This window comes from Hipposideros armiger, unplaced genomic scaffold (genome assembly GCF_001890085.2).
Source record: "Hipposideros armiger isolate ML-2016 unplaced genomic scaffold, ASM189008v1 scaffold_303, whole genome shotgun sequence".
In the NCBI taxonomy this organism is placed as follows: domain Eukaryota; kingdom Metazoa; phylum Chordata; class Mammalia; order Chiroptera; family Hipposideridae; genus Hipposideros; species Hipposideros armiger.
The window spans coordinates 1,846,362-1,872,691 of record NW_017731653.1 but is presented as its reverse complement, the minus strand read 5'-3'; the positions used below and the strand labels follow the sequence as shown (position 1 = coordinate 1,872,691).

The 26,330-nt window shown below is 51.8% G+C and overlaps 2 protein-coding genes across 5 annotated transcripts in view; one reads left to right on the top strand and one right to left on the bottom strand.

The window, feature by feature from the left end:
- The first annotated feature begins 12,243 nt into the window (after positions 1-12,243).
- Positions 12,244-20,343, top strand: PPP1R1A (protein phosphatase 1 regulatory inhibitor subunit 1A). Its single transcript, XM_019659781.1, has 7 exons — positions 12,244-12,509; positions 16,374-16,434; positions 17,438-17,475; positions 17,800-17,863; positions 18,478-18,633; positions 19,578-19,684; positions 20,208-20,343. Exons 1-7 carry the CDS (start codon positions 12,426-12,428, stop codon positions 20,211-20,213), a joined length of 516 nt encoding a protein of 171 aa, XP_019515326.1. The 5' UTR covers positions 12,244-12,425; the 3' UTR covers positions 20,214-20,343.
- Positions 20,344-21,330: 987 nt separating this feature from the next.
- The window catches only part of PDE1B (phosphodiesterase 1B), a 27,412-nt gene continuing 22,412 nt past the window's right edge, over positions 21,331-26,330 (bottom strand). For all 4 annotated transcript variants that reach the window (XM_019659777.1, XM_019659780.1, XM_019659778.1 and 1 more), the window contains 6 exons: positions 25,339-25,459; positions 24,935-25,016; positions 24,478-24,586; positions 23,848-23,978; positions 23,222-23,341; positions 21,331-22,699 (listed from right to left, as the gene is read on the bottom strand). In XM_019659777.1, coding sequence (XP_019515322.1) covers positions 23,238-23,341; positions 23,848-23,978; positions 24,478-24,586; positions 24,935-25,016; positions 25,339-25,459 — 547 coding nt within the window. In that variant the 3' untranslated portion in view covers positions 21,331-22,699; positions 23,222-23,237. The remainder of the gene's footprint in view (positions 22,700-23,221; positions 23,342-23,847; positions 23,979-24,477; positions 24,587-24,934; positions 25,017-25,338; positions 25,460-26,330) is intronic.

Sequence of the window (26,330 nt, the reverse complement as noted above, 5' to 3'; positions counted from 1 at the left end):
AAGCCAGATGGTGACTGACACCCTCCACAACTAAGATTGAAGAACAACAACTTGGCTGGTCCCCCTCCTCAATTCCCCAACACTGTATCCCTCCCCCAATTCCCAATTTAAAAAAAAAATTAACATTCTTATGTTCTGTACCCACATGGAATTGGGGTAGTTTCATTCCAGCTTCAACTGCACCCATAAATTTGCAGGTTATTATTACCTTCTGAACCTTTGCCTGTTAAAATCCATGGTGCTGGAGTTCCCCCTAGAACAGTTCTTGATTTTACCATCAAGCCTACAGGGAGGCCCACCAGCATGTCATCCCTCCACCCCTTTGAATTCGGCCAATGGAGAAGGCACCCCAAGAACAGAAGGCAAAAGGAGACCAAAGTGTCCATTTTATTAATGGTCAGACAACCATTAATGTGTCAGGTAACCCACAACACTCTGACCTCTCTGGCAAACTGAGCTGGAGAATGCAATGGAAATGCAAGTCTAAAAGGAGCCTCCTCTGCTTCCTCCCTGCCTGAGCCACTAAAAAGAGGGAAACAGCAAACATCCCCCAGGGGAGGGGTGGGGTGGGGACCCTGTCCAAGTGTGTGTGTTTGCATCAGAAGATGGCAGCCGAGAAAGAGACAATGCTAGTTTCTTAAGTTCCCATTAATGCATTAACTCCACTCTCTGGTGAAACGTGTCTAATAAATGTTTTGTCTCTCCAGCTGCCGTAGCTGCAGGAGGGAGCAGTAACCTGGAAGAGGAGAGCCTTTCATCTTGGATTAGTTTTCTAATTACAATCTTTAATTATAAAATACCACAAATCTACTGGCTTAAAACAACACAAATTTATTATTTTATAATCCTGGATGTCAGAAGTCCAAGATGGGTCTCATTAAACTAAAAATCAAGGTGTCAGCAGGGCCACAATCCTTTCTGGAGGCTCTAGGGGAGAATCCATTTCTATATCCATTCCAGCTTCTAGAGGCTGCCCATGTTCCTTGGTTTATAGACCCATTCTCTCATTTTCAAAGCCAGCAACATCTAGCCAAATTCTTCTTCCTTTGCCATCAATCTGGTTCCCTCTTTGTCCTCCACATTTAAGGACCTTTGGGATTACATTGGACCCACCCAGATAATCTAGGATAGTCTCCCTGTTGTTTTTTTTTGTTGGTTTGGTTTGTTTTTTTTTAATGGGGGAATTGGGGGATGGGAATTGGGGGAAGGGGAACAGACAAGTTGCTGTCCTTTTGTTCTTCGGTCTAGTTGTGGAGGACATTGCTTCACTGGCCCAAGTTGGCACCATCATTGCGCTCTTCCCGGGTGAGGCAGATCAGTCGCCGGCTTCCGGATGGCCGCTCACGGCGGCTGCTGGCCGCTCACGCTGGCTGCTGGCTACACATGGTAGCCCACGGCAACCACTGCAGCAGGGGCTGCAGCCTACGCCGTCGTTGGCGACTCAAGGCAGCCCAGCTCCAGGTTGAGCTGTTGTTCAGCATCTTAGCTGTGGAGGGCAGTGTCACTGGCCCTCATATGTGGGATCCGAACCAGGGCCCTCTGGCGTCCCAAGCCAGCTCTTAACCAACGCGCCACTCGGCCGGCCCCTGCAATGGCTTTCTGACTAACCTCTCTGCTTCTACTCTTACCTCTTCTAAACCATCCTCCATTCAGCATTTAGACAAGCGATCATTTATAATTATATATCAAATCATGTTGGTCAATCTGCTGCTTAAAACCATTAGGTGTTTTCCAGCTGCACTTCAAATAAAATCCAAACTCTTTGCCATGGTCTACAGGCCTTGCATGGTCTGGCTCCAACCTATCCACCCCCAAACCTCATCTCATTCCACTCTCCTGTTCGATGGTCATGGTCATGGTCATGCTGGCATCCTTCATGGGCCTGGGACACACCGCATCTTTTGCAGTTCAAGGCTTTCATACTTCCTGTTTTCTCTGCTTAGAACCCTGTTCCTCTTGCTCTTTGCATAGCTGGCTCCTCATCATCCTTCAGATGTCTCTTCTCAGAGAGAGCTTCCCTGGCCACCCCATCTACCCTCCCACCAGTTCCTTCTGGCACCTCACCTGTTTATTCCTTCATTGCACTTACCGTGCTTTGAAATTACCTTTTTATACACGTGTTTACTTGTTTATATACTTTCTGCCTCACAAAAATGTAAGCTTCATGAAACCTGGGAACCTAACCTATTATTAGTATTCACTATTTTTTCTCTAATACTTGAACAGTAATTACTGGGCAAACAGTTGGAGTTCAATGAATAAATCTGAATTGAATTCATGAGTTCATGAGTAAATTGAATGAATGAATGAATGAATGAATGAATGAATGAAATGACTGGTGAAATTATCTACTTCTTTCCTAGGAAGGAGCAAGGAAGGGAAAAGAGACTAGAGGGGCTCATTCTGACACTCAGCCCCTGGTGAAGAAGGGAGCAGAGTCCTCTCCTGTAATGAAAAGGGGCAAGAGGAAGGGATGGCAGATAAGGGTCTCTCTCCCACAAAGTGGTTGGAAAGGAAAGATTCTGGGAAGGACTGAGAAGCCTTTGCTCCACGGCCCCGTGTTCCCTCCCCCAGCCTCTACGGGATTAATGCAGAGGTGAGGAGAAGACCACATTCCCAGAGAACAATGTCCAGTTGCAGAGGCCCAGACACTACAGTAAGGAAGCCTGAGGTTATGTCTCAGAAAGGGCTTCTCAATGCATGTACATGTAGGGGGACCCCAGAATGGGGACTTTCTTTTACTGGATGTGAGAGAAGGATCTTAAAGAAGAATGTCTCCCACCACTCCCAAAATTTCTACACAAAATGTGCAGTCCTATCACATGAAGGCAGGAGGAGGGATGGGACAACCTCTGCAGAGCCTCCTGAATGCCGCACCCCCCTCACCCAAGGAGAATAGATAGCTAAGGTCTCTGGTGATCTGACCTTAGACCAAAAGAGGCACTGATTCTGTCCACTGCTGGCTCCAGCTTTCCTGTACCAGGGGCCCTTCTTCTCCAAGGGTAATCACAGTATCTTCCATTCACAGACGCTAATGCAGTTTCAGAACAACTCAAAGGATCCCAAAGAATTGAGTTAGAAAGGGCCATTATGGGTCCAATGTCAGGATCCCCTAGACAGCCCCTTGGGTACTTCCAGTGACAGAGATCTCCTTACACACAATGCAGCCTCTTGCAAGCCTGGGTGGCTCTGATTGTAAGAGCATTCTTCCTCCCCGCCAGCCAGAATCTGTCTCCCTCACACTTGTATCGCTATTTCAGCCTGGTGGAACAGAACGGATGAGTTGGTGGTTTCCATGTGACAACATTTGAGACATCTGAAGGCAATTATCATTCTAATAATAAATGCTACCATTTAAAGAATGCTTACCAGGCACTGTGATAAGCGTTGTATGTATATTTTCTCATTCGATACTTGCAACATCCCTAGCATGTAGGAATTATTATTTCCATTCTGTAGATTAAGAAATAAACACAAGAAGTAAAGCAATCAGCCCACAGTCACTCAGGTATTGGAAGAATCAGGATTTGTTCCAAGGCCCATCTGACTCCATCCAAAGTCCATGCCCTCACCTCCCCTGTTAAGCCAAGGTCACCCCATCCCTAACTGAGTCTTCTTTAATTCCAGCTAAACAACATCAAATCCTTCAAGCGTTTCTTCCCTGAGAAGCTCAAGGCTCCCATCTCTCCATTTGCTCTGATAACCTCTAAATTCAATAAAATGTTTGCAGTCATCTAGCCTCAGAACCTCTTCCTGGAGACTAGGGAGTCAAAAAGGAAGCTCTGCTTCTGCTAATAGCAGAAAATGGAGTCTTCCCATAGCTCCTCCACTAGGTCCAGTGTCCCCTTAGTCCTCAAACACAGTCCTGACAACCCACCACTTTCTGCAACCCCCCACCTTCCTTGCTACCTGTCAACTCTCTTGTCCCCCAGGATTTGTCACTCTACCTCCCCCTTACTCCCATGCTTCTTTTTCTCCAAAACCCTCCTCATCCTTAAAAAAAGTTTAATGGGCCGGCCGAGTGGCACATTGGTTAAGAGCTGGCTTGGGACGCCAGAGGACCCAGGTTCGGATCCCACATATGAGGGCCAGTGACACTGCCCGCTACAGCTAAGATGCTGAACAACAGCTCAACCTGGAGCTGGGCTGCTGTGAATCGCCAGCCACGGCAGGTGGGTTGCCATGGACTACCGTGTGTAGCCAGCAGCCAGCATGAGCGGCCAGCAGCCAGCGTGAGCGGCCGTCCAGAAGCCAGCGACTGATCTGCCTCGCCCGGGAAGAGTGCAATGATAATACCAACATGGGCCAGTGAAGCGACGTCCTCCACAACTAGACTGAAGAACAACACAACAGCAACTTGTCTGTTCCCCTTCCCCCAATTCCCCAATAAAAATCTTTAAAACAAAAAAAAATTTAAACTTTTTTTTAAAAACCTCCAATTCTCCCTTCTCCCTGAAGCCTTCTGCTCCTTCCTCAGTGCTTCCTAAGATCTTCTTTCTTATTTTTCAGCTTTATTGAGATATAATTGACATATAACATTGTATAAGTTTAAGGTGTACAACATAATGATTGCATGCATATATATATAGTGAAAGGATTAACACAATAAGTTTAGTTAGCATAGCCATCACCTCACATAGTTACAAATTTGTGTGTGTGATGAGAACTTTTCAGATCAACTCTCTTAGCAACTTTCAAATATACAATACAATATTGTCAACTATACTCACCATGCCATACATTACATCCCCAGGACTTATGTATCTTATAGCTGCAGGTTTGAACCTTTTTTGACCACCTTCACCCATTTTCCCCACCCCTGCCACTGGCAACCGCCAGCCTGCTCTCTGTTTCTATAGGTTCAATACAAAGTCCTTATTTCTGCCTCTACAACAGCAGTTGCTATTTTGCTTTCATTGTGTCTGTTCACAGGCCTCCCTCCCTTGCTGGGCTTGTCCAGGGCAGAGAGTGTAGCTTGACTCTCCAAGCCCGACAATGTAAATGGCCATTACTGTCAACTTCAGACCAACGTTTTTGATACTTCAACTGGAAGAACGTTGGTTAGGCTGCAAAAAGTCAGAAATCAGGGCCAACACTGGGGATCCAGTTAAGATTTGGGGAGAGTTGAGGCCCTCCTCATGACCCTGCACCTGGGTGCCTCCTGGTCTATGGGAATTGAATGAAATATATAATAATTTAGTTCCAATGAGTCCAAGAAGGGAAACAGAGTTTGAAGCAGGATCTGCTGCCCTCTGGTGGCCATTCTGCCACAGGGCCATTTGTTTCGTATCCTCTCCCCTGAGAAGTCCTTCTTATGGATTTAGAACCTGGTGACCTTCTCTCCTGGCACAATCTTAACTGCCCCAGATGCTTATGTAGCAGAACACTAAAATTAGAATTTCAACGAGGCACCAAGATACAATAGATGAGATTTCAAAGCGAGGTGCCAAATCATCCTAGGAAGAATTTCAAAAGAAGAAAATTTTAAGAACTAGTTTTTGACCCCCTCAGCCAGACTGAGGATATAAAAAGACATCATAATATGGAGAGAGAGGAGGATTTTGTGAGGAGGAAATGTATGGAGAAAACTGTGCTGTGAGCCCCATCCCCTCTCTCTCAAGGAAGGGGAGAAGGGCCTACCCCCTTACAGCACACCTAATGGATGCTTGCATGGGTTATCTGTTAGAGTTGAGGGCAGAGTGTCCTGGAGCCTGGGTGCAACCCAGAAGTTCAGGAGAGAGAAGGACCAAGGAACAGCCTGTGGGCAGGCTGGCAGAGATGGTGTTCTGGGACGCCCTGAGCTGCCAAAGTTTGCCAAGCAATGGGAAAACTGGCTATGGGACCTGGGAGAGAAACAAGTGTATCCCCAAGCATCCATCCTGAATGCTATCCAATAGGGCTACTTCAGAAGACAGAGGGACCCCAGCAGCTGAGGGAGGAAGCTCAAGTTTCTGGGATAAGGGAACCCAGGTAAATGGGGCTGACAGCAAAGCTCTGAGAAGCCAAGAAAGCGTCCGTGAGAGAATAGTCACCAGAAAACATCAGCTGATGGAGGGGGAGGCTGAGTGCCAACTGATATAAAAACTCACCTACCCCTTCCTGTCTCGTCTGCTCCCCCCCACCTCCTCACCAGTACACCTCACTCAGAAACAGCATCTAATGAGAGTGGCTGGAGGGCAGGGCTGGGGAGGGGGCGGGGAGAGAGAACATGACGTAAACAGAGCAGTAGCCAGCCCCTCGCCCCTTTCCACGACCCCACAGGCTGCAGAAAGGCAACATTAAAAAGTTTCAGGTTTTGATTCTTCTTGGAGAGGGGGAGAAACTCGTGCCTCTGGCCTGCTATGCCAGCTCCAGCACGGTCTCCTGGAGTACTCACCATCTCCCGGCCCGCTCAGTCACTCTCACTCTCACTATCAGTAGTGGGTGAAATAGTGTCTCCAGGAAATTTGTGTCCACCCAGAACCTCAAAATGTGACCTTATTTGGAAGTAGGGTCTTTGCCAATGTAATTAATTAAGGACCTTGAGAAGAAATTATCCTTGACTTAGGGTGGGTCCTAAATCTAATGATTGATGCCTTTATAAGAAGAGGAAAGGACACAAGAGACACACAGAGGGAAGAGACACACGGGAGGAAGAAGGCCATGTGAACACAGAAGCGAGATTGGAGTTATGCTGCCACAAACCTAAGAACACCTGGGGCCACCAGGAGCTGAGAGAGGCCAGGAAGGAGTCTTCTCTAGAGCCTTCAGAGGGACCATGGCCCTGCTGACAAACTTAATTTCAGATTCCCAGCCTCTAGAACTGAGAGAGAGTAAATTTCTGTTGTTTTAAGCCACCCAGTCCGTGGTACTTTGTTACAGCAGCCTTGGAAAACGAATACACCACCTCACCCCAGTCCTTTCAGCCACGGCAGCAATCGATGGCCAACCCTTGGCAAGAGGAATGCCAAGGCTTGGGCTTGGGCCCAGTGCCCTCTGCCAAGCCTGGGGGAAACAGGGGAGGAGGGTGGGCTGTAACTTTCAAATGACCCCCCTATATACTCCCCTGCTGAGCAGCCCAGGGAGAAACCCTGGCATCTGCTCCCCCTGCCAACTACCATCAGCAACATGTCCAGAGCCCAGGGGCCCTTCCCTCCTGCTCCTGGTAACCTACCCTCATCCTGTCCTGTGGCTGGGGAATTTTCCATCCCACCCCCAAGTCAAAGTCATTAGATTTAATCATTAACAGGGCGGGTGTTAATTAGCAGGACAGGGTAATCATCCATGCTGATGAGGACACAGCTGGACATCAAGAACAGCTGCTCCGACAAGGGTGGGGAGGAGCAGGATCTGGCTGAAAGGGGGCAAGGGTGTCTGTCCTACAGATACCCCCCCTCAATTCTGAAAGCTTTGAAGTCTCCATTTCTTTATTCCTGATTTTACCAGTCAAAAGAAACCTTTGCTAGGATGAATTCCTCGCTATTCATGTCTATTTCTCAAGTGTTGAATGAGTGCTAGGCACCCAGCTAGGTTTTTCATGGACATTAGCTCATCCCACCCCTCACTATAATAAGAGATGATTGTTATTTACTGGTGAGGAAACTGAGGCTCAGAGAGGTTAAGCAACTTGCCCAAGGTCACAGTGCTACTAAGTGGCAGAGCTGGGATTTGAACCCAGGCAGACTGTTCCAGAGAGTGGGTGTTTAACCACCATATTGAAAGGAGCTAGTAAGGGTGGGGAGAGCATCCAAGCAGTCAGAGGTCCTGTTGCCGTTCCTCCTTCCTCTACGCACCTCATTCTTACACTTCTGCTTTTGTAATATTCACAATTTATAATTACTTAGTCATCTTATTCCACACGGACCCCTGTTAGGCTGTAAGATGCCAGTGGACAGAGATTGTACCTATTTTGTGCTCCACTGTATTCCCAGTGCTTAACATAATGCCTGGCACATATGAATACCCAATCTGTACTAACTAGAAGAACAAATTCAACCTGTTCGAGAGTTTGGGGTGGAAGAGGCTAGCTAGAGGATAGCTGGGAGTTGGGTCTTCTGGACTGGTGATGATTGTGGGTTAAAATGCATCTCAAGAGGTCATCTAGTCCATGCCCCTGCTTCAGGTTCAGCCACTGGCCTGCCAGAGCCGCCAAATCTGGTATATTGGGGAAAGCGTTGGCATGGGCTCTAGTCCTTGGGAGAGCTGCTTCCTCGCTCTTGGCCTCAGTTTCCCCTCTCTAGCTCGAGGAGGGTGGATTGACTGATTTTTAAGCCTCTTCCACCTGTACCAGTTTGTGATTCAAGAAGAGGCAAAGCGTTCTAGATATGAGCATCCCTTCTGAATCACCAGCTCTGGCCCCATTCCCAAGAGTGCCTGCTGCAGGGGGTGCACACCCAAGCCTGGCAGGATTGCCACGATGGGCTTTTTCACAGGCAAACCAGGACTTACACAGTTGGAGGAGGCTGGACCTTCCAAGTCAGCCCCTAAGGAGCCACACATCTACTCCAATGTGCTGCCAGGGCTCACAAGAAGCTCTGGAAACTTCTCTTGCAGAGAGGCCTCCTTAGTGGGCTTTGGAGCCCCAGAACATAGAGCCTCACTGCAGGGAACCCACACCTCCATTGTAGATCAAGTTCTGCTCCCCATCTGGCCTCCTTTCTTCACAAGGCACTTAAAGACTCTCACTCATTTCCAAAAAAGCCAAGCCACCCTGAAGGACAAAGATTCACTCTCCTGTGAGGACTTCTAGAGCATATACCACATGCTCTGAGATGATTCCAAAAGTTTCCAGGAATGCTGGAGAAACTGCAGCAAATTGGTGTGAGCATATGGCTTCCCAGGGGGATCGCTTGGCTGGCCACCGCTCCTTTGGGTGTATAAAACCAATCTCTAGCCTCACCTCCTCAGAGCGGTGTGTGTGGAAAACTGTTCATGTGTCTGGCATTCAACAAGCTGCAGTTGACCCCTGCCCCACAGGCCAGGCAGAGAGAAATACAAAGGTAGAGGTAAGGGCCTGGAATTGTGGGGGTTTTTCCCTGGTTCTGAGACCTCCTGCCTGTGTGACTGGAGTAACCCAATTCTGATGGCAGAATATGAAAACTGGAAGAAACTTGTGCAGCCACTCTTTTTTTCACAGATGAGGAAACAGACCAGTGTGTGTGTTGGGTGTGGGGCGGGGGTGGGTGGGGGGTGGTGATTGCCCCATAGTGACCCAGAGAGTTGGTAGTGGAGAGAGAAATTGAACTCTGACCTCCCAAATCCCAATCCAGGCAGCCCATCCCAGCATCACCTCCCTCCACAACCCTGACCTTGAAAAGTGAAATAAAAATCATACTCCCTGCCCTCCTTTCTGGTCGGTTGTGAGGATTAGTGATAATACATGAATGTGTTAGTGGGGGTGGGGAGGATAGATGAATAAAAGCAGAAAGTGCTGAGAGCAACAAAGAGAACCCCATTAACCCAGAGCCCATCGGGCAGGTGGGAGCTGTTAAGTGACGGCATCACTAAGTCACAGCCCTGTAACCTTAAATATTTCATGGACCCAGAAGCGTACCACGTGGAACAGCTGCTGCTCTTCCAGCAAAGGCTGTGACTGCAGCAGCCACGGGGGTGCTTGCACACAGGAGCATACCTTGCACAGACACGCGCAAGCTGGGGGAAGGGACTGGGACAGGCGGGCTCTGGCTCTTACTTATTCTAGGATGGGCTCCAAGAGCAGGCATGGGGTGCTCTGCAACTCCTCAGCCCGGGGGAGGGGGGGCGGTGAGCAACCCACATCTTTTTCCACCCACGCCGTCACTCACCCATCTCTGGGCATAGAAAAGGTCACAATGACATACTTACATCTTCACAGATAGACTCATGCCAGCTTACGTGGAGACCTCAGCACCAAAGGCTACAGCTAGTCTGTCTCCCCCATGACACGCAACGCTTAGCCACCCACCCCCAGCCTCCTCCCAAAGCCCGTACCAGGAGCTGCCTCTCCTCCCTCTCCTTGCTCTCTCCTCCTCTGCCTTCATCCCAGCACCCTCTTCCCACACAGCCCTCCATCAGCCATCTCTCCAAAGCCTGAGCTCTGGGCTCCTCTCCTTGTCAACACACAGCTTTTGGAGCAAAGAGTCTGAGATTCTGGAGCTTAAGAAAGCAACATGAAGGGTGATGTGAGACTTTGGGAGAAATTTCCATGACCAGACCAAATTTGAGGGGGAAAAGGGATTATGAAAGAGACCTAGGCAAACTGGGTAACTGGGGCGGGGTTGGGCGGGGTGGAATTCTTCTTATGAGAGCCTGGAGAGGTCACTTCCCTAACTCTGCTGTCCTGCTAGGAAATAACACAACAAGAAAAACAGCAGCTATCAATTCATTGAGGGCTCTATGAGTCAGGTACCTTACCTCATATGATACTAACACTATCAGGTAGGGACTTTTCTGCCCATTGTCCACATGAGGAAATTGAGGCTCAGTGAGGGGAGTCTGAGGCCCCAGAGATAAGGATGTGGGAATCCTGGCTTCAAGTTCCAGATTCCTGACGGAAGGGGGTAGGGGATAGACAGGTCACCTATTTAAAGGAAACTTTGGACCCTGCTCTGTGTATGTATAACCACACACAGGAGGTAGATGAGTGGAGAAGACGCTGGAGCAAGCGCCTGGGCACAACTGGGCCCCTGTGTCCTCCACCCCATCTTTATCCTCTTGGCTTCAGAGCCCTCACACCCCCCTCCCTCCACTGTCACTTCTGTTTGGGGGGCGGGAGCAATTGACATGGAGGGGAGCTACAGAGTCCAAACAGCTGTTTCCCAGGCTGGCCCTGCTACATCAAAGAGAGCACAAGGGGACCTTGCAAGTGCAGGCTGGGTGTAGGGGGTCCTGGAGTCCAAGTGACAGCCAAACAGGGACCAGTTAACATCAAGTGGAGGTCTGTCTGGCCCACTGGGTCCCAGCGTTGCCTTGAGAAAACTGAGCTGGGCCTGGCATGTGTAAAGGGATATGGCTGGGGGGAGGGCAGGGGAGGTTATTTTGGGAGGTAACAGGGGAAGGGACTGTGAAATCCAGGCCAAGGAAGGGCTGCCCGGGAGAGGAGGCAACTGAGGGTTGGGGCTGACCCCTTAGAGGAGAAGATGACCATAGGGTCGCCAGAGAAGCAGGCATTGATCTGTATGGAACTTGACAGCTGCTTGGTTTAAGGCAAAAGAAACAGATCTGTGGTCCTGGCCCCTGCGGACCCTTCCCCCAGAACTCCCTGTCCCTTCTCCATCCCACCCAGTCCTTCTCCTCCAGGTAGAATGTATCCCGCCTGCCCCTCCTCAGAGCCCATCACCTCTCTTCCCTCTATCCAGTGGCCCTCAGCCTCTGGCATAGGGCCCACAGCTCCCATGAATATCTTATCTCCCTCACTCTCTAGTATTGATTGATATCTTGGTCCTCCACCAAACGAGTAAGTTCTTCACAGTCTAACCTCCATCCCGTCAGTTAGAGCAGATCATTTCATTATTCCACCAGTAGTGAAATTGGAAACCGACACCTTCTGTAAATAAGCCACCCCACCAAAGGAGGTTCCCTCTCCACCCCCCAGCATCCGCCCCTTGCAAGCCTTTCACCTGCTTTCCCATCCCCATAACTTAGCAAGCAGAAAGAGAAATCTATCTCACAAGCATTACTGGCTCGCCACCCGAATTACTCCTTCTGCTGAGTCCCAGATGGTCCTCTCTCCCTGGGCCCTCCACCTACCGCCATCCGCACTTCAAGAGGAGGCTCTGGCCTCTGGAGACCCTCTAAGGTCTTCAATTCTCCTCCTTGCCCTGGAATGAGCACTGGACCAGTGTCCAGACCCCACACCTCCCCTCCAAGTGTCCACCTTCTCTCTAGTGTCTTCTCAAGGGGAAGTCCCTCTCTATGTCTAGCCTTAATCCCTCCTGCTGCATATGTAAACCCCCTTTCCATCTTTTCTCTATGAGACAACCCCATTTAAGGTCATAAATTAAATCTTCTCGCTGCCTCTTCTCGCACACAGTCCCTCCACCTTCCCAGCCCCTAAAAGCTGCCCGGACTTGGAGAAGTTCTTGGTAGCTGCTCCCTACCCGCCCCTCCCTGCCCAAAACTCTGAGGATACCTGGATACCCTCCTGGGCTGTCGACTGGGACCCCGCTCGCCCGCCCACGGGGCGGGAAGCCTCGCAGCCGGCGGCGCAGCCATGACGGGGTTAAGGCTCCAGGCTGGGGGAGAAAGGGGGGCCTGGAGGGGCGGGTGCGGAGCCAATAGGCGGCCGCAGAGTCCCCAGAGACGCGAGCTGAGAGAGCGGAGCCGGGAGCCCGGAGCTGAGCGCGCCGGGCTGGGGTCGGGGCCGGAGCAGAGAGGAGCGGAGAGTGAGCGCGCCCGCGCCCGCCCCAGCCCCGAGTCCCGCCGCCTTCCGCTCCACCGCAGCGCGGGCCAGCGGCCGCCGCCCAGCCATGGAACCCGACAACAGCCCCCGGAAGATCCAGTTCACGGTCCCGCTGCTGGAGCCGCACCTTGACCCCGAGGCGGCGGAGCAGGTGCGGAGCAGGGCGGGGCGGCACGGGACTCGCCCAGCCAGGGACCAGGGACCCCTGGACTGTGGGATCCGAGATCCCTGCTCAGTCCTCCCTTAGCCGTGCGCCGCCGAAGGCGGACGAGACCAGTTTGGGGGTCTTCTGTCCCCTCCCCCACCGGCGGAGCCACATGTCCCTCTCTGTGCTTCTTGGAGACAGACAGAAGGACGAGGGCCTCCTCTCGACGCTTGTCCCCGCGAGAGTCGCTCTCTGCCTCCCCAGCCCTGGGGGAGAGGGCTGCCTGAGGACACGACCCCTCCCGCCTTCGCCGATCTAGCCTCCCCCACCCAGTCGATCCTCGCCAGAGTTTCTGGGCTCGGTGGGGGCTCTGGAGAGTACGGGCAGCGGCGCGGGAGGGGCTAGGGGAGAGGGTAGGTAATGGAGGGCGCCCGATGCTGTGGGAGTGGAAAGAAGATAAATAACCCTCCTAGTCCTCTCCTAACTGAGGGCGACCTTGCTGGACTCCAGAGAGCGAGAATAAGAAGGGGTTGGGGAACAGTGGGAGGGCTGGGGCTTTGGGGAGAGGGGTAGTGGTGGCTGCAAGCTGAGGCTCCCCTCTTCTGCAAGTCTAAACACGTGGGTCTTTTTTTTCCCCAACTACTGCCCTTTGGAGCGGGGAGTGGGGGTAGCATAGAGAGAATGGCACAGGCGGGGGATCCACAGGCTGGGGCTTTCTAGAAGCTGGGGTCCAAGTTGAGCTAGGTTGGGGAGAAGCACTATGCTGGCCTTGGCTCAAGGAAGGGGTGGGAGTCCAGGGCCCAGCCCAGCCTCCTGGCCTAGCCTATTTTTAGCTCAGAGCAGCCTGGCAGAAGCGGCAGCAGCATATGAGAGTGTGTGAGCAAGTGTGTGTCTGAGGGAGAGTGAGGGTGTGTGGACAGGGTGACCACTCGTGGTCGCTACTATCGCCCATTTGCTAAATATTTGCTTATTTGCTCATTGCTCCATCTCCTTTGTGTTCTCTTTCCATTTGCCTGAACACCCCCCTTCCTAAAGAATATCCATTCCCACAGGTCAGTTCTCTGCTTCCCCCCAACGGGCTGCCAGGGCTCTGCTGGGCCTCCTCACCTGAAAAAACACTGTGACCTCTCAGGATGGGCTGAGAGAGTGCTCTTTCTGTTGATCCAGCTGTTTGGTAGAACAAGGTCTGGATGGGAAGGGAAAGGGAAGGTACCCACTCTCTCCCTTTAACTTCAGCTCCCCAAGTGTGGGTAGGGGTTAGGCACCCGAGTCTCCATCCTCTCCCTGGCCTGGGGGAGCCACATCTCCATACCTTTGAGGTGGGGCAGGAGAGGGACTGTGGTGAGATCTCCAACCTCCTAAGGATGAGGAGGGTGGAGAGCCACTAGCATGGGGAGTGTTCCTGGGGTCAAAGGGAAAGGCTGTTATGCCTGCAGGCAGGGGGCTGGCAAAAATAACCTCAGACCCAAGAAAAAGGGCCCAAGAATGTGAGCTGTGAGGTTAGGGGTGAAGTTTCAAGCAGAACTGCCTTGCACTGGCACAGATAGATGTCACTGCCTGACACCTGCATCTGTTTGGTCTTAGAGGACGCAAGTGTAGGTGTATGTTGGTGGGGGGGACAGTGGGCCAGCTGGTTCAGGAGTCTGGGGGTGGGGGGAAGAAGGATGGAGCAGTACCAAGGATCCAGAGGGGAGGAGAGAGCTGGGACTTGAACCTCCTTTTCTCTAAGCTTTAGAAATCTGTCTGCTAGGTCTGCAATTCTACCTGCAGTCTAACTTCAGCCCCCTCCTGCTGTGTTATCCCAAGTATGTAGGCAAAAACTCCAGGCTTGGCAGGAGCTCCTTACCCAGACTGACATGGGAGGGCAAAAAATGGTTAGAAGCTCTGCGTTATACAGCACAGAGTGGCAAGGAATAGGGGGTGCCCACAACTACCAGGTCCTTGGCATGACTGGTTTGGATATAAATCAGAGGTGGAGGCACCAGGTATCCTTGAGAGGATGTGGGATAAGTACAAGAAAAAGAAGAAAGAGCATCTTTTCATTTCTTAGTAGTTCAGGTGCCTGGGAGGTGCTTTGGGAAGCCTGACTTTACTGTCACAATTCTCAAGGATGCCGAGTGCTTGGAAATGTTCTCCAAGTCAAGGAGACTGGGTAAGGAAGAGACCTATGCAGGATCATAGAGCCCTGTTACCCTTATCTGTCATACTTGCAGACTCCTTCTCAGACTCTCAGCTCCCACTAATCCCCACCCTACCCTCTCCCTGTCTCTTCCTCAGCCAGCCCCCTCCCCGAGGTTAGCAAAGAATTAGAAAGGAGGAGTCCGCTTCTAGGAGGATGGCCCCCACCCACATGCCCGCCTGCTGGCACCCAGCACATTTGCACCAGGAATAGCCAGAGACAGACTCATAGCTAACATTTGTGCAGTGCATGCGTGTATGTGCACACACACAGGACTGCCAGGGACCTTGAAATGTCACCAAAAACGGGTGCCACTGAATTCTCCTGAGAAAACAATGCCCTACCTCAACATACCCCATTCTGTGCATCCCATTTCTTCTTTGGGAAGAGTCCCCCTCTCAGACTAACACTGCCCCTCTTGCTATGGCTGGTACCCATTTTCTGGGCATAGTGAAGGGCAGGTGTCTTATCATCCGCACCCCCAATGGTAATGATACTAAGTAATGGACACACAAAGATAGGAATTTGATCATTCAATGTCCTCACTCTATTCTTCTCAGCCCTGGATAATTTTAGCCCTTTTCCCAGTCCCATTAGCCTTCCCTCTCCACTGCTACCCTGGAGGGAGCTGCAGAGACTCCAACCCTGCCTTTCCCTTCACTTCCAATCCTCTAAACCAGCGGTTCTCAACTTTCCTAATGCCGTGACCCCTTAATATAGTTCCTCATGTTGTGGTGACCCCCAACCATACAATTATTTTCGTTGCTACTCTATAACTGTAATTTTGCTACTGTTATGAATCGTAATGTAAATATCTTTTTGTTTTCCGATGGTCTTAGGCGACCCCTGTGAAAGGGTCGTTCGACCCCCAAAGGGGTTGCGACCCACAGGTTGAGAACCGCTGCTCTAAACCCTCCAGAGAAAGGAAAAAAACTACATGTCCCAAGAGTCCTTGGACCAGCTTCAACAACAATCAACTTTATTGGCAGCATGACAAAAGAACAGCAAGGAGAAAGGGGGCTCAGAAGCCCAGAAATCAGCTCTTATATGTTTATTTTTTAGAATGGGACCAGGACCTCAGGATAGGATTTTTTAGCTAAGCTTTAGGCCCTGGTCCTGCCTAGGGCTCCTCCTCATTTATATTTACCATGACAAGGATTTCCCCAGACCATATTTCCTGACAAATCAGAAGGCAGTGTGTCCAAGGATAGGGAGGACATTAAAAAGTGAGGGGCATGGGCTAGGGAGTGCACATTCAGGCCTACCTTCTGTGCGGTCCTCCTAGGCTGGGCGGGATGGAGGGGTGCTCTCTGCAGATGCTGGTCCACGAAGGGTTAATATCTGTTTGGGGGGTGGGCTGGGAGACTGAGGGAAAAGCCTTGTGCCCTGTCAGGTTATTTCTGACCATTGATCCAGGATGGACGGAAGGACAGTGGGCCAGAGATCGATGCATTAGAGCAGATATAGCTGCTGAGATGGAGAGCTAGGGCCAGGACTGGGAAGATGCAGGAAGTAGGAGTGGTCTTTTGGATGCCCAGGGGAGAGTGATGGGCCCAGGGAAGTCCACCCTGGGACTGCAGGTTCAGTGTGACGTTTTTTGAGGTGTGCTACCTGGCTGACCTGGATTATGTTGCTGAGTGGTGTTGGGTGGGGCTTTGATGCTTCCACGTGTACTTCACCTCTTCCCTCAGATTCGGAGGCGCCGCCCCACCCCTGCCACCCTTGTGCTGACCAGTGACCAGTCATCCCCAGGTAACCCCAGGGATGGGTTGCTGAAGGGAGTGGGGGCTGCTGAAGACAGCTGGGTCTGGTGAGAGAAGGTGGGTGCTAGTTAGAAGAAGTGCAGAGCTGAGAAGCCAGAGATGTCTTCAATCCTGGAGTCAGGAAAGCGGTGGCCGGATTACCAAGAGGATTTTCGTTGCTTTGGGAAGATGGAGCCATGCTAGGAAGGGGAGGGTTCCCAAGCCCCCCAGGAACTGGGGTGGTCAACAGCGGTGGTTGCTGTGCAACAGCCTTCCAGGTTTCTCCAGCAACTGAGCCGGCTGCGGCCCCCACCCCCAGAGGCGGTGACAGCTGTGAGGGGGAGGGACCGCCTCCATCAACTATCTTCACAGCCCCCAGAGGGGAAGGGAAAGGTTAGAAACAGCTCAGGGAGCAGCTGGCATTCTGGTCACCAGTGTCCCCATCAGGGTCTCAGAGAATGTCAGGGAAGCTTGACAGGAGAGTGGGCTGGAGGTGGTCATGCGAACGAGCTGGACGGGGATTCAGGATGCCGGAGTCTCAGGCTTTCCTCCAACAACCAAAAATGACTGTACCTCCCTGGCCCCTGCCCAGGATAAACTTGCTGTTCTTTTTCCAATGTTCCCTCCTGTGTAGGGTTCAGTTCTGGACTTGGGGTGGGGAGAATGAACGGAAGGAGAAAGAGATATGGATACTTCGGAGGGAGGAAAAGAGCAAAGGAACCACAAATCCTGCCTTCAGGAACCTCCAGGTCTGAGGCAAGGACGTAGACACAGATGGACCTGTACAGGGTCAAGGACAGGACTGGCTACAGGGTAAAGCCAGCTGGCAGAGCAGGAGCGAGTTGGAGGGAGTAGGCCTGGGGCAGCCACCAGGGCTGACTTCCTGGGGGCAGATGTGAGGGGCAGATCAGAAAGAAAGTGATTGCACAGGCTCCTCCCCTTGGAAAGTCAGCTCTGTGGGGACCCCCTGGGTTTCCATCCTCATCACTTTCTCCTTTCCCTGTTCCCCTCAGAGGTAGATGAAGACCGGATCCCCAACCCACTTCTCAAGGTGAGCCGGCCCCTCCCGCTTAGCCCAGCCCAGGGAAGCCACAGACTCATTAGGGGGTTATTCCTCAGAACCGTCCATCTGTAGGACTTTTAACTCCCTTTTCCCTGCGCCCCCCAAATGTGCATGAGTGGAAATATACACACATCTCCCACGTCCCCCACACACACAGTCTCCTTGCTCACCATTATGGGGGGGCTGGAGTAGGAATTTTCTTCCCCCACTTTCTGAAGTCCACACCTACCCCCAATCTGCAGTCCCAAAGCATGGCAAGGCAGAGGAGGTGGGAGAGGGCTGGCACCCACCTGTGCTCTGTGTCCTTCACAGTCCACTTTGGCCATGTCTCCACGGCAACGGAAGAAGGTGACTCGGACCACACCCACAATGAAAGGTTTGGAAGATCCTTCCCGTTCCTGTCTTCCCCTCTGTGCCCAAGGCTGTGCGGTAGACCTAATGACCCTTTCAGAAGGAATCCGTGGGAAGTCATTAACTTTGTCTTTATTATAGTGGAGTTATTGCTAGACAAACTGGGGCTGGATTCCAGCTCTGCCTGGGACTAGCTGGCTGGCTTGGGAGAACCTGCTTAACCTACTCAGCCCCACCTACTACCTTACTATGGCAGTTAAGTTAAAGAAAATATGTGAACTCACCCAGCCTGCTGCATAGCATAGAAGGTACTCAAATATTGCTTGGCTCTAACCGGAGTCTTTTCTCCTGCCCCCAAGGGAGACTAAGTCTCCCAGCAAGTTACGAGGATCTTTTTTCCTAAAGGCTCTTCTCTATACCTTTCTTACCTTTGAAGGAAGTACATTTTATTGTCTAGCTTTAGTCCTTCCTTATTGCCCAGCAAATGTCCTTCCTTGTTCTGATCTCAGGAGATGAGAAAGTCAAACCACACCAGCAGTGTGTGATGACCCTTTAATGGGGCTGTCGAAGTTGAGGGTCCACAGAGGAGGCTCTGGGCAGTCATGTCCAATGTTCCCGCCCTTTCTCTGTGCTCCCCAGAGCTCCAGATGATGGTCGAACATCACCTGGGGCAACAGCAGCAGGGAGAGGAGCCTGAGAGAGCTGCTGAGAGCACAGGGACCCAGGAGACCTGCCCACCTGGGATCACAGACACGGAAGCGGAGTCGAGGCTGGGCACCTCTGGGAAAGCACACAGTACGTTCAGGACAGAGGGTGGGGGGCCAGCCCAGGGGGAGGCAAGACGTATCCATTGTGGGGACGGATCTAGGAGTAGCCAGAAACTAGCTTCAGAATACGGATATATCTGCATGTATCACATGTATTTGTATCTCTTCATCTTTCCTTCCTGAATGACCCCTTCTAAACCCTTCTAACTAGACTTCAGGGTTCCCTGTTGTGGCTGATTTGGGGGGGCACCGTAATGGGAATGGTACTCACAGGCCAGAACCCCAGTTCTGCCCTTTACCAGCCCAGAGGCCTTGAGCAACTTACTGAAACTCAGTCCATACAATGATAATAATAGTACCTATTTCACTGGGTTGTTTGTGACAATAAATGAGACTAGTTCTTTGCCCAGTAGCCGACACATACAAAGCATGCAACAAATGGGAGCTGCTGGGGGTGCTGTTAATACATGTCCTTAGTCCCTTATTCCAATGTATTCCAGAAGTCAGAATTTTTGCCATTTTATGGAAGCGATAGTGTGTATACTATATGTTACATAATACCCCCAGCAGAGCACACTGTAATCAAACACATTGATATTTCTCCAGTGAAATGAGTGGTCCCACTAAGTGGAATAAATAGACTATAAATAGCTTCATATCAGTTCACATCAGGTTGAGCCACACATTGATTCTTTACTCAAGTTTTTGAACTTTTTTTGAGAGGTTTTTTTTGTTTTGTTTTTGTTTTCAATTTCCGATTGCAGATACAATTTTTGTAAAAAAGCGTAGTGAACCTCTAGTAGGAAATGATTTCAGAGAAAACTCTGTTGGTCTTGCCCAGTTGCCTCAGCTTGGTCTTGGCTCCTCTCAGGGGTCACTGGGGTATAGGATGGGGTGAGCAAAACTACCGCCCTCTCTACAAACCCTCCTGAATGCCACCTCTCTCTCTCACCCCCCACTTTCCCTCTGTAGAGCCTGCAGAATCCACTCCAAAAACTCAGGAAAGGGACAGTGAGAAACCCAGCACAGAGGAACCCTCAACCCATATACCACCATCGGATGCCCAGGGAGCCAACTCGGTGAGCCGTCAGGACTGGGTACTGTCTACCGGAGAGCAGGCTGTGTGGATAACGGCGAGGGCGAGGAGCTGGGGTCAGGGAAAGGGGAATAAAGCGCTAGCTGCAGTCACTGCAGAGCTATTCTCTATGAAAAACTTGTCCTCTGATGGACAAACAAGAAGCTGCAGCAGGAAGGATTGAGGGTAGACTCTGTTAGGACTTCTGGCTCCTGGAATAGATGATGGAGGTAGACCATGGGTTTTCTGATAAAGGGCATTTGGAACCCAAAGGGAGAGCCTCACCTGTTCAGGCTAGGTGAGCCGTGGTCCTGCCTGGAGTGGAAGCATTGATGAAATAACCCCGTGAGCTTTGATGTTAGTCTTCCCTTTCCTGCGTAGACTGGACAAGGGGCAGGGATTCGTGTCAGACATCGGAAGTCAGATGTTTGACAAACAGGATGGTTGGGCAGACCAGCAGGGGAGGGGACAACAGGCCCTGTGGCCTCTCACTCACCCTCGCTTTCTGCTCCCTTGCCCCACAACAGATCTGAGAGTGAAGGAGGTATCCTGGAATCAAGACTGCAGTTGGGAGTGTGTGGACACTGGATTTGTTTCTTATTTCTTCACTTTTGGGGAAAATCTCTTGTTTTTAAAAAGTGATAAATTTGGTGTTAGGTCCTTGGCATTTTCCTTCTTTTCCAAGTTGGAGAGTCGTTTCTCTCTCCCGTCTTATCCTGCCCTCGCTACAGCCCTCTACCCTTCTGACCAGCTGCCTCTGGAAGAGAACTGGGGGAGCTGGGCAGGAGCCTTGCAAAGGGGGTTCTTCCCCCAACCCTGCCCTTACTTGCTGCGGGAAGAGAAGTAGGGGTCAGATCGGTGGAAGGACTAACTTCCAGGGTACCAAGAAGGAAGGATGGTCCAGATTCTCTTTTGTTATTGAAGAAAAGACCACCACCTGGCAGGCCTGCCCTGCAGCTTCGAAACTTGAAGTTTTCTAAGGCCGGTCCAGCGGTGACTGTGCTATGGACGCCATCTGCTGGACAACATGGGGAACTGCACCCTGGCTCTTGGTCCATGGGAAAGAGCCAGTGTGATGTTGTGTGAATGCCTTTCTTTGCCTGCCCACCAAGCCTCAGGGATTCCCAAGCTTCAGGATGTGTTCCCTCCTCCAACTGTGAGGAGACCACCTGCCCTATTCCAACCCGTTAGTAAATATGGATTGAGAACAGAGTGGGTATTAACAAAGAAGCCCTCGCTGGGAACCCCTCCCCCTTGTCCTAGATACGGAGGGGCCAGGATAAAAGACAAAAGCTGAGCATAAGTGAAGAAAGTTTCCTCAGACACCACAGCCAGGCCTCTCCTGCCCACGGCTTTTGATTTTTCCAGGTGGTGGAGGGGAGAAGGGAGGAGGGAAGGCAAGACTCACCCCTCCTTTCTTTAGAAGCAGTGTGATGGAGAGAAAACAGGACCTCAGCAGTGGAAGGCTCCACTTCTGCCCTCCCTACTGTGTGCCTTCCGGCAAGACCTCACCTCTCTGAGTCTCAGCTTGCCCCTCTATCTATATAACAGGGAGCACACCAACCGCACCAGGGTTTTATCGAACTTAAAAGACAGTGTACGTGAAGATGATGGCGGACTTCCACCCAGTGAACACCACACACAGCCAGGCCTGGTCTCCGTCTTTATTGAGCTCTGACTATAGCAGGGTTCTGGGAGACCAAGGGCAGGGGTGAGTCACATGCGTCTCTGCCCCACTCTGGGTGGGGTAGGAGGAACAGGTCTAGGAGACCATGGATATGGACTTCACATGAACAGGGTCCACTGTACAAATGCATGGTTGGTATTTACAAGAAAGGAGAGAAGCCACCTGGACTTGGGCCTTTCCTAGGACAAGGTGGGGTGAGAGGAGCCTGAGGAGAGGTAGGGGCAGGGGGCCTATCTGGGCGCTCTTCACGCGACATGACAGTAGCAGCCCTGAGCCCCTCCCCATCTGCCTTCCACACCACTCCCCACTTGTCACAGGGCAGAGGCCTCTTGGTGCCTGCAGCTGGGCCTGTGCTGGGAGGGGAGGGGAGGGAAGGGACCCTCTGTTAGCAACACAGTATTGCTGGATTATACCTCACCCCCAGCCATGCACCCTTGACCCTAACCCAGCTGGTCTCTCCTGCCTGTGCTCAAAAGATGCATCCTGAAGGTGCTTTGCTGGGGAGACCTCAAAGCACTTTACAGACATTAGTCGGATGAGGGCCTCCCAGCCTCAGGGAGAAGGAGGCAAAGGGCTCAGACCTCAGCCAGCAGGTGACAAGCCCCAGCGGCCTAGACCAGTCCCAAGCTCTTGAGGACCCCAGGAAAGGCCTCCTCTTGGCCCCCGGCCCCAATGGCTCCTCTCTTCCCCCAGTCACCATTTCAGAATGGGAGAGAGGGAAGACTGCAGGGTGTCGGGCTGGGGGTAGGGCTGAAGCAGTGCAGGTCTGGGGTAAAGAGGCCGTCCCCCGCATTCCCAGGCCCTAGAAAGATACCATGCCCTGAAAGAGCCGACTCCCCTCCCACACACAGGGCTCTGAAACCCCCCAGCTTTCTATCCTATTCCAGCCCCTCCCAGGGGAGGAAAAGGGGACCCAGACCTTCCAGCTAAGATCTGGGGTGGGGGGCTGAGGGAACCCCCAAAATGTATTGCTTAGAAACTTGGAGGCAAAAAGGATGGGGGAGGGCCCAGGGAGCTGGCATCTCTGACGCTCTCCCCAGGCCCTGGGAAGCCTCCAGGAAGCTCCCCCTCCCCAGCCGGCCATCTGGCCATGGGGGGAGTCCAGAGGCAGGGCCATGGACACAGTGGCCACTGGGAGCCTGAAGTTCCCCAGTCTTGTGCCCCAATGGATGTCAGGTGGGGAGGGACCCTTCCCCAACCCCACAATCTCTGGCATTTGGCCTTTGGGTGGGTTGTCCATTCCTCAATCTCCATGCTCCCTTGGAGCAAATGGGGGAGCCAGTCCCGATGGATGGTGCTGATGACATCAAACACTTTGGGCTCAGTGAGGACCTGGGGAAAGCAGGAGATGCCTCAGTGCTCCGATCTTTGCCTTTACCTCCAGCCTGACTTACCCTCTCCAAGTCCCGCCCGGATCCCCACTCAGTCCCACATACAGTTGTGTAAAACATGCTGTGCCCAGCCAAGGTGTGAGCAGGGCCTACAATCGAAGTCGCGCCGACCGACCTCGCGGAGACTTGTGCCCGGGCTGGTTCCTTTTCCCAAACCCTCACAAAGGTGCTACAGGCTGGCTGTAGCCTTGCTCAGGCCCCACCCTGCTCTGAGGAGCTACCTGCTTTCTTCCTGCAGGGACTGGGACAGAAATGCTGGAAGGATGTCCCTGCTTCTCACTCACACCCTGGCTCAGTTCCACATGTTCACCCCCTCTACTTTTCAGCATGGAAGGAAGGAGGAAGGACCTCACATCCTTTGAATCCCAGAGATGGCTCTTCAGAGATGCCATGTTGGACACCCAGCTGACCCTATTCCCCGCACAACCTCAAGACTGTCCCCTCTCCACCATAACAGGCTCACCTGGGCCAGCCCCTGGCTAGTCCAGATTCCCATTCTGGTTGTGTTCATCTTCAGCAGGGGAGGACGGGGCCTCCTCCTCACAGGGGGACAGCTCATCAATGGACATCTGGTTGGTGATGCCTGCAGCGGGGCATGAAGGAAGTTGGGACCAGACCAAGGAGTAGTGTTCCCCAGAACCCAAGGAGTATGTGGAGGAAAGTAAGGCATGTTCATGCATCTTCCTGCCTTCAAGCTGAGCTACACTCAACCCCTGCCCACCTGGGAGAGCCTCTCCAGCCTTGCTAAAATTCACAACCTTCGGCTCCCACATAAAGGAAGAGGTTTCCTAGTCAGGGCCACCAAGTTACCCAAATCTTCAGGAGCACCATTCACAGACCACAGTGTGTATAGGGCTGCTTGGGGTGTGGAATATGGCTGTCCCTATCCTCTCTCCAGGCCTCATTCTAGAACAGTCCAAGCCAATCAGCTAGTCAGTCCTTTCCCTGATATAACTTTAGTCTGATCAGCTCCATTCCCAAATCTAGGGTCACACAAAGGGTTGCTCTAGAGGCTTAAAGAAAATGGGCCTGCTCCTGCTTCACTAGCTGCCCTCCCCCCAGGGCCTCATCCCCCACAATTGTACCCACCACTTGCTGCCCGTTCCTTCCATTTCTGCTTATTCTCCTGAATGTATTTGGTCCAAGTGGAGCGGAAGCTGACGACATCAGGGTTGGAGTCTCTCACTTCCACATCCAGAGAAGGCTGGCGCCACTGGAAGCTAGAGGCAGCCCCCACCCCACCACTCCAGAGGTGAGACCCAGCCCACTCCAGAACTGCCTTCACAGCCCTCGGCATGGAGGGGATGGAAGACCAGGAGGAGGCTTAGGCAGCCTCATCCTCTTTTCCATCTGCTAGTTACCCTCCGAGTCCCTGTCCCTCACCCCGCAATTTCACCCTTCCCTCTCCACCCCTTCCCTCTTACTAGAAGGAAAAGAGAAACAAGATTAGCAGAAAGGCAATGAAGACAGAGCTAATAATGGAAGAGACAAAAATATGGTGGCCAGGAACACAGGTGCAGGTCCCACCCTTCTGGTCCCATGGTCCCATCCTTCCGCCCCTGTGTGTGACACACAGCAAAGAGACTCCCAGATTTGGAGTAGCCAGCTTTCCCACTACCCCCACCATGGCTGTGTATCCTCCAGGCCAATAAGCCCTCTCTGTGAGTCTAATTTCCCTCCCCCAGAACCAGGAGACCTGGCTCCACCGGCCTTCCTCACCTGGGCTGGTTTTTAGACTTGGAGTCCTCATCCACCAGGGGCTGGACACTCTTCTCAGCCACATCAGTCAACACAGAGAATGTGGGCTCCACAATGAAGTCAATGAAACCTGCAGTGAAGAGGGTAATACCATGGAGATCTCTTACCTGGAAGGCTGAATAGCGGATATGACTGGCATGGCTGTGACCCTTGGCTGCATGTAAAACAGAATAAGCTGGGGTTGCAAAGTTCCCAATGGGGGCAGCCTTTAGGTCATGCCCTTGTGACCCCAGAAAATTCCATCACACTCCCCACACCCCCAGCCTTCTACCTCAGGACCCCACACTCTAGCAGAGCAGGCTTGCCTTTCTAGGAAGAACAGTTTTGAGGGATGGGAACTTCGGGCAGTCCTGGCACGGGCCCAGAGAGCATTCTTTTCCCTTCCCAATCCTCTCCCCACTGCCGGGAGGACACTCACCGATCTGGGACTGTGCCACAAGAGTGGAAGTGCGATCGCACAGCGGAGAAAAGGGCAGGCCCAGCTCTGCCTCCTTGTCACCCTGGGGGAGAACACAGAGTGGGAACGCTGGAGAGGATACCGCAGTCTACAAGATCTGGGGTGCAGCTGGGCGTGGGAGGAGGTCGTGGGAGAAGAGGCATTTCTGTGCCTGTGACCCGGAAATGAGTGATCATGCAAATGGGATACACCTATCGTCAGCTACTGCTCAGCTTTTAGGATGATGACATTTTATCCCACGGGTTTGAGGTCAGGTTAGAAGCTACAGGCAGCTAAATGAAGATCAGGAGTAGGAGCAGGGAACTGGGAGAAAAAGGGGGAGAGAGGGCCCCGTGCGCAGGGAGTGGACAAAGACGCCACGCTACCTGGCGGAAGAATTCCTCCATGAGAGCCTTGGTCCAGCGGCTATGAACCAACCACTGCTTGGTTGGGTGGCTGATGTCAGCAGCATGGAGCAGTAGAGACAGGGCCTTGGGCTTGTCAATCCTGGTTGAGGCAGACGGCAAGGAGAGGGAGACTGATCCTTTAGGAAAAGGAAACCTGGGCCATCCCTAACTTCCCATCACATGTCCTCTCTCAGATCCTCTCAGGTAACTTCAATCACCTTCTGAGACTAAACACACACACACACACACACACACACACACACAGGCAGCAGCTCAGGCTCTTTGAATCAGAGGTCTGGGTTCAAATCCCCTCTATACCTATCACATACTAGCTGTGTGACATAGAGCAAGTTACTTAAAATTTCCGTATTTCATTTTGCTCAATCCTAAGTGGAAATAGTAACAGAATCTGCCACATAGAATTGTTCTGAGAATTAAATGTTGTACAACATATAAGTATTTAGAAGAGTGTCTGGCACAGAAGTGCTCAGTAGATGTCATCCATAATTATTATTATTTTCCAGCAATGATATGCTCTAACGCTACACACCCTCCCACACATGGATACCACACAGTAACACGCACCCTCAGGACACACACATAGTCCGTTCTCTCTTACACACATTTAGATACTCCCACCCACTTTTAAGCAACATTAGATATAATTATAGCATTGGTTCTGTGCTTTTTTCTTTAACCTCACATGACTCTCTCAATGGCCTTATTAGAGTAGAAACTGGTGGCAAGCTGTTGAAGAGGGAGGCATATCATTTTCACATTTCACAGATAAGGGAATGAGTCCAGGAGGATTAAATGATTCCCCCAGCATTCCAGAGTAAACTTGTCCTGAAGCTGAGATCAGAATGCCCATCTCAGACTTCTAACCTAAAATGCTCTCCCCTAGACCAGCTACCTGGGCTGTACATACATCCAGGGCGATGTGCACACACACATCAGAGAGAGAGAGAGAG

What these genes read in the sequence shown, in the direction of transcription:
- PPP1R1A (XM_019659781.1), top strand. Translation starts at nt 12,426, where the DNA reads ATGGAACCCGACAACAGCCCCCGGAAGATCCAGTTCACGGTCCCGCTG. An exon ending in TCCCCAACCCACTTCTCAAG is followed by an intron (nt 17,476 to 17,799) that starts GTGAGCCGGCCC and finishes TGTCCTTCACAG; the next exon opens with TCCACTTTGGCCATGTCTCC. An exon ending in GACCACACCCACAATGAAAG is followed by an intron (nt 17,864 to 18,477) that starts GTTTGGAAGATC and finishes TGTGCTCCCCAG; the next exon opens with AGCTCCAGATGATGGTCGAA.